Source organism: Mercenaria mercenaria, chromosome 8 (assembly GCF_021730395.1).
Source record: "Mercenaria mercenaria strain notata chromosome 8, MADL_Memer_1, whole genome shotgun sequence".
In the NCBI taxonomy this organism is placed as follows: Eukaryota; Metazoa; Mollusca; class Bivalvia; order Venerida; family Veneridae; genus Mercenaria; species Mercenaria mercenaria.
Genome location: NC_069368.1, coordinates 22607431 through 22619624, shown reverse-complemented (window position 1 = coordinate 22619624; position 12194 = coordinate 22607431). Strand labels below are relative to the sequence as shown.

At 34.0% G+C, this 12194-nt stretch overlaps 2 protein-coding genes across 2 annotated transcripts in view; both read right to left on the bottom strand.

Moving 5' to 3' along the window:
• LOC123522896 (uncharacterized) overlaps nt 1–1902 on the bottom strand; it is a 131643-nt gene extending 129741 nt beyond the window's left edge. The window contains exon 1 of the mRNA XM_053549070.1: nt 1830–1902. Coding sequence (XP_053405045.1) covers nt 1830–1902 — 73 coding nt within the window. The remainder of the gene's footprint in view (nt 1–1829) is intronic.
• Nucleotides 1903–3434: 1532 nt separating this feature from the next.
• LOC123565465 (uncharacterized) overlaps nt 3435–12194 on the bottom strand; it is a 40623-nt gene continuing 31863 nt past the window's right edge. Inside the window, exons 5-8 of the mRNA XM_045359332.2 lie at nt 10887–10928; nt 5435–5665; nt 4450–4488; nt 3435–4246 (exon numbers count right to left, since the gene is read on the bottom strand). Coding sequence (XP_045215267.2) covers nt 4164–4246; nt 4450–4488; nt 5435–5665; nt 10887–10928 — 395 coding nt within the window. The 3' untranslated portion in view covers nt 3435–4163. The remainder of the gene's footprint in view (nt 4247–4449; nt 4489–5434; nt 5666–10886; nt 10929–12194) is intronic.

The window sequence follows — 12194 nt, the reverse complement described above, 5'->3', positions numbered from 1 at the left end:
ATAATATTTTTGAAATGTTTGTCACCAGGGATAGATTGTTTCATTATATGTTGATGACTTTCTAATATGTTTTTCGTTCAAAAAAATTTCGTACGATTGAACGCCAAATTACAGCAGTGTTTGAAAAAAGTTCAAACTTAGGCCATGGAAAATGGTTTTAAATTTTCCCAATCAAAAACCCAGTGTGTCCACTTTCGTCAATTACGGAAACAACATTGTGACCCTGAGCTTTTACTAAATGGTACAAAAATACCCGTTGTTGACGAAGCAAAATTTCTGGTGTTATTTTTGATAAAAAGCTTTCTTTTATACCACACATAAAAACCTGAAAGCCAAATGTTTGAAATCGTTTGAATCTTTTAAAGGTTATTTCAAATACTGATTGGGAGCAGATCGCAAGGTTTTTTTTTAAAACTTATAGAGCTTTGATTAGGTCCAAGCTAGATTACGGTTGTGTTGTATATGGTTTGGGCCCGAAAATTTGTATTTACAAATGTTTTGGATACCATCCATAATCAAGGTCTTCCCTATTGTCTTGGCGCATTTAGAACATCGCCTGTCGAAGCTTGTATGTTGAAAGCAAACGAACCCTCCCTTTACACGAGACGCGAAAACTGTCATTGCAAAAATGCTCTGAGGTAGCTGCCCAACAAATCCAACCCCGCTCATAAAATCATATTTAAAACCCCAAATACCCCCGATTCGTATGACAGAAAACCAAAACAAATTAAACTTTTGGATTTTCGCATTGATAATTCTATGAAGGAAACAGATTTTGAATTTGATGATGTAAAAGATAATTTAGTTCTGAATACACCACCATGGATTCTTATTCTCCAACAGTTCTTTTTGTATGAAAAACCGCATTGAAAAGGGTGAGACAAACCCTGAAATATTCAAGTCCAAATATAACGAAATCAAGTCGGGTTACAAAGATCATTTTTTTATTTATACAGATGGTTCAAAGATGATTCAAAGGTTGGATGTTGCCGCCGTTAGCCATCTGCATCAATCAAAATTACGTTTACCAAATAACGCTACAATTTTTTTAGCCGAGGCAAAAGCTCTTTATTTGGTCCTTAATTTTATTTCAAATATAAATGAAGAAAAGTTTATCATCTTTTCCGACTCACTTTCTGTATTAACAATCAATACACAACCGTAATACAGAAATCCTCTCATTCAAAACATTCTTCTCAGGGGTTTATGAACTATCTTTTAAAAGTCCATCCCTATTTTGTGGATTCCTAGTCAAGTTGGTATTTTTGGAAATGAAGATGCTGAAACTGCAGCAAAGAAATCACTTTCATTAAATCAATCTAAATTGAAAAATTTCCATATACTGATTTTAGGTCAAATATCAACAAATACATTTTAACTAAATGGCAGTCCTCATGGAACTATGCTTCGTTCAATAAACTTCGTGAAATTAAACCTACTTTAGGTGAATGTCACCAAGGAAATAGATCTGTTCGCAGGGAGGAAGTTGTTCTTTCTCGTTGTCGAATAGGTCATACTCGGTTGACTCATTCGTATCTGCTGAACAATTTTAGGCAATTTGTCATTAGCAGTGCGACGATAAACTTCTTCGAAAGAGAGCAATTGTTCTGCATACTTGTTAACTTTAGCTGTAAATTGTTCTTTAATAGATTGTCTGAGAGGATGCTGAAAACGCTTATCCCATATCTCACGACGTGATTGCTCGTTTATAATCTCAACATTTCTACGTTTACCAGGAGGTCCCTTGAACAAATATTGTTTCTGTATAAAGCTGGTGTCATTATTCCTATTTTCTATTTCATTATCATTTTTATCATCATCATCATCACCATCATCATTATCCTCCTCCTCAACATCACTATTTTCGTTTTCATCATTTGTCAGATAAAATTCCTTCACCATTGTGAAAGTATTCTGGTTTATATTCACTATCTGTTAGTTTTCTCTTTTTTGGATTGATTATCGCGTAAACGGTGTTGTTCTGGTGTGCTCTATTTAAGGTCTATTACCAAATAACCAAGTTTTACATAGACTTAAATTGAAAAAAAAATTAAAAATCTATTTGCCTGAAACTCCAAGGCCTAGGCTTTTGATATTTGGTATGTTGCATTTCCTATTAGTCCTTTACGAACTTATTCAAATTATGCCCCTAGGGTGAAAAGAGGCCCTACCCCGGGGGCCCCATGTTTCTTCATAGACCTGTATAGGGGGGGGGATAAAAATCTTCTTGTCTGAACGTTAAAGGCTTAAGCCTTTGGTATTTGGTATGTAGCATTGCCTACAGGTTCTCTAGCAAGATTGTTCAAATTATGCCCCTATGGTGAAAAAAAGGCCCCGCACCGGGGGTCAATTGTATATGAGTTATATAGGAAAAAATACTTCAAAAATTATCTAATGATATTTCGCGGATTGTTTTATTATGATTACCTGATAGCATCAAGTAATTAGGGGTCATTTGACTGTGACATTGACCTACTGACCTACTTTCTTGGTTTTTAAGATTCAGCTTTGAAATTCGGATGACAAATACACTTTTGCACATCGATCTGCAAAGAAATTTGGACCACGTCAATAACTTTCGATAAAAATTTCAATACTTATCTTTAATGTTCTTAGCCTTGACCTACTGACCTACTTTCTTGTTTTTGAAGCTACAGCAAAGATATTTGTATAATTTTAACAGAAATCAGTACTTATCTTGAAGAATCTTTACCATGACTTCTCACTTCTCAGGTTTTTTGCAGCTTTAGCAAAGAATTTGATCAAGCAGGCAATTAAACTCAGGTGAGCGATATAGGGCCATCATTGCTCTCTTGTGTTGAATTATGTAACTTTCTCGTTATTCCTAAGGTTTGTTCCTTTTTCATAATATGATGTCGTGGAACCTTTCAGGATTTGCGTGATATTATTGTTGCACGTTTCACGCACTCTTCGAAATAAGCATGCTGCTGTTCCAAATGAGCCGTGCCATGGGAAAATCAACATAGTGGGTGTGCGACCAGCATGGATCCAGACCAGCCTGCGCATCCGCGCAGTCAGGTCAGGATCCATGCTGTTCGCTAACAGTTTCCCCAATTCCAATAGGCTTTAAAAGCGAACAGCATGGAGCCTGACCAGACTGCGCGGATGCGCAGGCTGGTCTGGATCCATGCTGGTCGCACACCCACTATGTTGGTTTTCCCATGGCATGGCTCAAATATTGTTAACATTTACTCCGCTTGAGTCATTTCCTCATTTATTTGAATTATTCATGTTTGCCATTTCAATCATGTTCCATGGTTTACTCCTTTTCGATTTCTTATATAAGCAGAACACTTATAAAACTTAGAATACTTTTATTTTGGGGCTTAAGCGAGCGACAAGTAAGTATATATTCCATACTGTTGGATTATGAAGAAAATAAAAGAGACGTTTTTTGGTTTTTGGAATATTTTGTTTAGATTTACTGGCATTAAGAATTCATTGGAAAATAAACATAATATGCAGTGTGGCATAGAAATATTATAAAGAATAAAGATCAAATTTGTAAATCGGAAAGTTTCATACAGATCCGTTTTCGACAATATCTACATCAGTATTACTACCCCCAATTTACAATGACTACAGACAGTTTTTCACAAGCTCTGTGTATAACAATATAATCATTATGAGGCACTGTATTCTATACCTTGTGCATACAATCCTAGTGTACACAATTTTGTGAAATTTTGTTAAAAGTATATTAAACATTTCAACAAATATCGCAAGAAGAAATTATGCATTTTCGATTTTAGCAACGATTGGAATAATATTTCAGTCTGGATTGCAAATGACGTTTATAATGTACTGAATCGAAGAAACGCTTAATTTAAGGGATTATTATTCACAAAAATGGAGTTGCAGTTTTGAAATTTAACACTTTGTTTCCTAAAACAGCAGCACAAATATATTAATATAATATGTAAATGGCATAAGTACCAGATCTAAAACAAAAGCTGTTCATGATTTAACGATCATGTAACATAGTAATTACGGAAAAATATGATGCCTTGATTTTACATGTTTAACAGCAATTTAAACAACACTGAATAATATTCATTCTAAAGTGTCATTTGTTTTCTGTTTATCCAGTTTAGGTCATAAGTTCAATAAGATTAAATCTTGTACAATAAGTAGGGTAACATTTAATTCGATGCGATATATTCAACAATAACCTTTGAATCATGTTTTGCAGGGAAAGTTTCTTCATTCATCCGCCAACCAAAAGCTGTCAAATATAATTACGTTAGTAGTAAGAACTTTTATTTTTAGGAGCCGTTAACGTCGTCATCAATTATAGTTCGAGATATTTTATATTTACAAGCATATCTTACAAAATCAGTCGCCATTCAAAAGACTTTCTGACAGTATGCAGTTTGCAACTGTGTATATATGTCGTAAAACGAAAAAACACAAAAGAAAATAGTTTACCTATGAAATATCCACTCCTCCAATGCGGCCAAGTTACACCTGCAAAACAAAATGAATAAAGTGTTCAAAACAGTTTCATAGTGTTAAAATACATCTTTATGTTTACGAACGATGACGTAGATTTTCCATTCATAAACATATAATAATACAAATACCATCTCTAGAAACATGGAAACATTATGATAATGAGTACGTATCATATAACGATTGACAGGATGCTACTTTATCGATTGTATGTACCAATCAGTAAGCGTCAGCAAAACGTGGTATAGTTGATCTCTACAAGTAAGTCTTAATGTTAATAGCGTCCAGTTTTGGTTTTCTTTTTGCGAGAGATAAAAGGTATAACTATTAATTTTATGCATTAATTTTCATAGTCTTCAATGAAGTAATTTTGTTTAGAAAATTACAATACTTGCAAGTTAAAATTTTAGAATAAATATCATTATCATATATTTAACAAAGCACATAGATGTATATTATAATTTACCGTGCGATAGCACTTGTTTAAATCAATACACACTCACCCATTTTTCCTACGCCATATGAGTCAGTTTAAACTTCAACTAGAATCGTGAGTCTATCTTGCTTATGTTTTTGCAGTAAGTGGACAGAGCATGGTGGCCAGGCAAACAGTTTACAAGTAAAATTTTTATTTACTTCATATGTTGTGTAATGTATTAAAGGGTAATTTAAAAAAATACTTCACAAACTAACGCTTTCTGCAGAGAAATAAAACGAGATTTTCTTAAGCGACGAAAGAAGTATATTCATATTAAATCAATGAATCTAATCGCTAATTTGAAAAAATGAATTCATGACTGACAAATGATATGTACGGTTGCCATTTACAATGTTATTTAGAGGTAAAACTTCAATGCTGCACACTATGAGGCAAAGGTCGGCCCTAAATCACAATAATTGCACCGCTTACTGCCTCATAACGGAGAACGAAAAAGTCAGCGATTAAAGTATTTAATATTACCCACTCTAATGGCCGTTCTATCTGTGATATTAGCTAATGAATGGTTTACAGCTGAATACTGGAGCCGAAATCCTTCCGTTCTGACTATAGAAAGAGGTTCAAAATTTTGGTATATTACAACAATGTGTTCTGTCTTCGATTTTATACCACCATTTAGAATGTCTGAGATGCAAAACGTCTTTTCTTCACTCGACGTGTACTCTTTGATCGCAAACTTGGGGTTTTTTCTTTCTGAAACGAAAGTACGGTGAATACAAAATTCTGAAATGTCATACCAGATAGACATTTGTTCGGAAATCATTCAATAATCATGTATCAAAATATATAACTTTAAACAATGGAACAACATCTAAGATAAAGAGTGGCGTACAGTCATTTTTGTGATGTTAAAGAGCAAATTATATTTCATGAAAAGACTAGCCGATTTAATAGACTTTCTTTTGTTCTTCCCTTACGCCTCAGCCCGGTGTCAGTATAATGTGACTGGGTGGGGTATCATGCCACGTGTCTACGGCGTGATATTCCAGTGAGGCAGCACTATAAAGTTGGCCATTGTGCTCAGTGCTACATGTCGTTTATATGCCTAAACATTGTTGAAAAAGACGTTAAACCCGGACACACATACACTAGTCATAAGCCAAAAAGAAAGCCAGGTACTAATGCAGTATTACTGAGTTCGAGCACAAACTCACAATAATAGTACGATAATAGTAGAGCTGCATGAGCAGTGCAAAAGATGTTATAGTATACATAGTTCTTCCCAGTTTAGAACTGAACAAAATAATAGACCTCCTTTTGTCCTTCCCTTAAAGTCAGGTGGTTTTTGTGACAAAAGTGCCCTAGAATTCACTTTATGAGGGCCGGCATGTTAATGCCCGAAAACAACAGTTATGTTGAAGCTTGAACCTACCCGGTTTCCGTGGTTACTTTGATAGCTGTCTCCAAAAATGTAACAATGTTTTGTGTAAATTAGAGAGGTCAAAAGGTCATGCTATGAAATTCTGATAAAGCGACTTTTCTGTGTAGCTTTTATTTCAATGATTATGTACTGGCTACTTTTCTTGAAAATTGTATCCTAAAGTTTTATGAAACTATTTTTTAGTAATCTAAAATTGGTGCAAAGTTAAAACAGAACATGACCAATAGAAACAATGTCTGAAATTAGGGTCACAGGTCACACTGTAACAAATCACGTTAAGACAATGTCAATCTCAAAACACTAGTAATACGTAATTCAAAAGCGATGACAGGAATTTATTCAAACTTCATACAATGATTAAAGACATTAGGGAAAAGTTCTTGTACAACTACAATAAATTTACCTGGCCTACTTTTTTAATTATCTCCTTTTATTAAACTTACAAATAACATTTCTTTTCCAAAGAATAACTTTATAATTATTCAGTCGTTTTTGTTGAAATTTCACACAATGATAAAGGCCATTAAAAGAAAATGAAATGTATAAATGTCATGAGTCTATCTTGCTTATGTTTTAAATTATCTCCCTTTATAGAATTTAGTTGTCTGAGCCATATCGTTAAACACAAATGATGCACAATATGTTGTTGAATTGTTTACCCATTATCAATATCTGCAAAATATCCATTTTATTTAAAAAAGAGTATAGAGAGAGCCTATACTGGCAATTGGCCTACTACTAAAAGCGTTTGATCTTTACATTACTTTCTATTCAGTGGTCTAAATAGTACTTACGTCAACAGGTATCTGGTAAGCTACTTGCTTAAGGGATTGTTCAATTATATAGAAAATATTTCAACAGAAGGTCACAATCAATAGACATAAAGATTAATATTTACTGTATTATGTACTTGTTTAAGCACACATTAAATGTTCGACCTCAGCTCCTTGACACTTATGTTATCATCCATATATATATATCATGTACAGCACAACAAATAGTCTTAGATAGTTGTATATTCCCTTTGTCTGCATATTTTGTATATAATTTAACACAAATATTTTAAGCATTGTTATTATAGAAAATTGGTTCCCTTTTTATTCCAGCATGCTTCCATGGTAACGTATGTACCGATACTTACATTATTTACTTTTGAAAACATGTACTGCATAATACAGGTATAATTCGATTTCTTTTTATATTTGTAAGTTCCTATTACACGTCACTTTCACATAATTTTGATGAATATAATGCCCCATTCTCACAATTTACAATACTGTGTGCAATGACTGTCTAGCACTTAGTATATCATGCTTTATTTGGAGTACCATTTATTTCACTAACATCTACTTAACATTATAACATTTAAGATTAACAAACTTTTCAAAGTTACACAATGAGCATAAGTTGCAGTGCTTAGTTAACAAATATCTCTAAAGTTAAGGTAGTTCTGCACGTTTTGATCGAAATTGTTTCTACAATGTAGAATTTGATTAAACTCTGATTTTTTAAAACTTCAGAATATACCTAGAAAATTCAGCAAATAAAAAAAGATAGGGTCCTGTGTTTGATTTTTTTTGTTAGACTGATTTGAAAAATAGTGACCTCACGCAATGCTTCATAACGGCAGTCTACGGGCAAAACGTAACATTCATAACATTTTCGTGTATAAATTTTTTTCTACAATGCAGATTTTGATGAAACTTCTCACAATTGTAAATAAAGACATGGCCTATGATTTGATGAAATAAAATGTATAGATCCGTGTGCTTATTCTTGAGATATTTGACCATGATTAAAGTAAACCGGACATTTCACGCTAATTTTAAGGCATTATTTTGAATTAGTTAACGTGTGATATTTTCTTTTTATGTCATATTTCAACTTTAGAAATATAGCAACAGAGCAACTGTAATAAATTCACCTACAGGTTGCGATTAATCCATAAAATAATTTTCATTTTCGTACGCTGAATCCAGTCTTTATTCTACGTTTTTTAAGAAAAAATGACGTTACGCCATTACTTCCGGTTTATGGAAGCCTATTGCCAGATGCAGCCTATTGGTACATACGTAACTTAATAAGATTATGTCCTATGTTCATTAAACCTCTCTAAATACAGAGAGTCAGTGGCGCAGTGGTTAGCAGGCTAGGCTACAACGCCAGCGGTCCGGGTTCGATTCCCGATCGCGGCTAATATCCCGACCAGTGTTCAATGCTGGGTGATATACTTAAATTGGTACCGTTTCCAGCAGTACTGGCCTAGACTGGATGCTGGGGAGGTATATATGACACCTGCAGTGGGCTGAGCTGCAAATAAGTTGTTCCATCACTTTTAGGTGAGGACTTTCGTCGACTACTCACGTTAAACACGTTTACCCTTTAAAAAAACTTTTACGTCAAAAACAAGTAAATGTTGTGTTATATAACTAGATGAGTTTTTATATAGGATAGGAACACAGTTAAATAGTTCCGAAAGTTTATATGAACTCATTGCGCTATGTTGCTATTCTACAAACTTCACCTAAATAAGTTATTTGACAATATTGAATATTGGTCTGTAATTATGAGTTAACAAGTACATGTACGTTTTAGCGACTCCCACATACTGCCGACATCATCGCACATAACAAAAACTTACATAATACATATATTGGCTTGTAATTGTTGTAGGTATATTCTCCGACGCCACTAAAAATACACGTTACCATACTGTACCTTATTGCTTATGTTACCTGGTCGTTACTGCGAAAACACACATTTCAAATACGTGTTTATTTTATAATAAACATTTGATAGCAGCAAAGAGTTACTTGTTTCTCTGGACATATGTTTTCGACATTCTTGGTATAAAAGTTTCAGACGAAAACCTATTTGTAGCAAAAAGCCATTCAATTTAGAGGAAATTGCACATTCATGCTAATTGCGTCAGATGTTGTTCCTTTAATGAATACCCAAATACTTGAATTAGACTTAGTGCAACAGACTTAGAGAAAATCAAAAGATATAATTATCGATTTGATAAAGTCAAGTAGTCAGTGAAGTCTTTATATATAGTAACGTCACCTTACATTTGTATGTACACTGAGGAGCCGATAGGCGAAACTAGTTTTTATTTTTGTAATAGCCACTTTATTTCTGTTCTTTTTAATATTAATGTGATTGAATGGTAAGCATTGTTGTAGTTGATAAATAATACCCTTTATATGCAAGATTATGTATCTTTTCAGTAGGCAATTTCGTCTGTTGACCGTCAGAAGCTGCTATAAGCCTTATATCATTTCCTGATAGCACCTTCTGGCGGTCAATAAACGATATGACCATTTTATAGCACTTACTGCGACCTTTGACATATATTTGTGACATTTAAACTGAGAAGCATTTGTATGATCAAACAGATTGCATCAGTTAAATGAAGGAAATTTCCTTAACGAGAAATCAGAGATATTTACTTAAGTAGCCTCACTTCAAATTTAAATAAAGCAACGAAAAGAAACATTTAAAACTTTACAACATGTCCTGCCAGAAGGTGAACTTCAACAGTATTTCATAACAATAATGCATGTAAATATTACATAAAGATTTACCGGGACGTTTGTAATCTATAAAATAAACGCTTTTCTAAAATATTATACAACCAACATATACTGAACAAAATAGCTAACCACGCCCCACCCCACCCCACTCATTTTGCCAATATCTTCAAAATGATATACAGTCAAATCTGTGTTAAAGACCACCTCTGGACAGAAGACCACCTGTCTCTAAAAACCACATGTTTTGTTTCCCAATTTAACTATTACAGTATCTTTCAACCTGTTCATAAAAGCCACCTCTAAATAAAGACCACATTTTGGCTCTCCCAAGGGTGGTCTTTATAGACAGGTTTGACTGTAAAATACTTCTTGAAATGTAGTGTACACTCAGAACAATATGTTATTGATGAAATGCCAAACTTTAAAAAAAATCAAAGCATGTCGTCAGATATATTCATTCATTTTACGATTTCAACCCATTTTGACAGGTCACAAAAAAATAAACAAAAATGTTTACAATTTACATGTACATACTAAAAACGAAAACGTATTTTGGGAAGATGATGAAATAACTTTGTTGACATGCCTTTTCTAAAAGGAGCATTCATCATTCGTGTCATATTATACCATTCTCTAATAAAAAATATTAGTATGAAAAGTTCGTATTCTTACAAATGGTATTCACTCATTTTCTAAAACACAGTTTTTATGTGTTTTGTGACTTTTTATAAGTGATGTGATTTGGTAAATTAAATAAAATTATGTTTCCGTCACTTAATATTCTTTTTTAATTTTTAGTATGTTAATAACAACACTGGTCTATATTGTATTAACAGAAATTGCAAAGGTATCGGAAAATTAGCGAATCGCGTTTAGCTATTTTGTTCTGTATAGTATTACCCTGTGACCTTTAACCGTTATATTGCGTTTTCGAGTGCAGTCATAACTTATAATTGATACAAGTTTATGGATCCGTAAATCAACGTCTTTTCCTCACCTTTCGTGTTATCCACGTATGTATACTTGTCGCCCTTTCCTCCTGAAACGAAAATACGGTGCATACAGAAATTTGAAATGTCATACCTGATTGACGTTTGTTCGAAAATCATTTAATAATTATGTATCAAAATATATAAATTCAAAAAGAAATGAATAACACCAAAGACAAAAAGTGGCGTATAGTTTTCAGACAAACTTGCCCGAGGAACAAGGGGTATAAAGATACAAAGTTTTCTGTTCCTTTTGTGATGTTAAAGAGCAAATTATATTTCATGAAGAGACTAGCTGATTTAATAGACCTCCTTTTGTCCTTCCCTTACACCTTAGCCCGGTGTCAGTATAATGTGACTGAGTGGGGTATCATGCCACGTGTCTACGGTGTGATATTTCTATTCCAGTGAGGCAGCACTATAAAATCGGGCGGGCTTTGTGCTCACGGCTACAAATAGACACTGTCGCTGAAAGACTGAAACATTGTTGACAAAGACGTTAAACCCGAACACACACACACTAGTTTTAAGTCACAAAGTAGATACAGGTACAAATGCAGTATTACTGAGTCCGAGCGCAAACTCAGAAAAATAATACGAAGAGCTGCATGAGCAGTGAAAAGGATGGAATGGTATACATAGTTCTACCCAGTTTAGAACTGAACAAAAGGTTTTGCAGCGCGATCTATGTAAAATGTTCGTATGAACTGTGAAGAGCTGGATACTTAATGTGCTACAGTTTGGTTGACTATGTTTTGACCTTAATAAGCCGTTACTGTGGTCACTTCAGACTGGGCTGCATTTCAGTCACTTAACAATTACTTCTGTGTTATTGATAAATCCAAGCGTGGCTTTGTATTCAACACTGAAGACACGGCAACTATAGGCATACTACCTAACTGTGAATAATCGTTTAAATATCAGCTTTTGATTGTTCAGCGGAAAAAGGCAATTACTTTACCAGCAAGTATTACCATTCAATTGAAAAATATGGAACAGTTTTTGTATAGTGATCACGTGTTGACCTGACCATGGTGTTATTAGTTAATCTATTTCAGATGGAATCAATAACTCGTCGCGAGGGTATGGAAGTAGAGAATCCAGTTTCGCTTCTAATGCTGAGTGCCAAGCAAGGGAGCTATTTGTACCATTTTTCCTTTTTTCGGGGATCAAACCCGCGACCTCCCGCACCCAAAGTAGAGGCTCAAGTAGGCTAATGAGGCAGTTTCAAGGTGTTACTCACTGAGGTCGATAGGCCGAAGGGATTATCACAAATGTCGAGTACATTGTTTAGGATAATTACCGATGTTATCTTA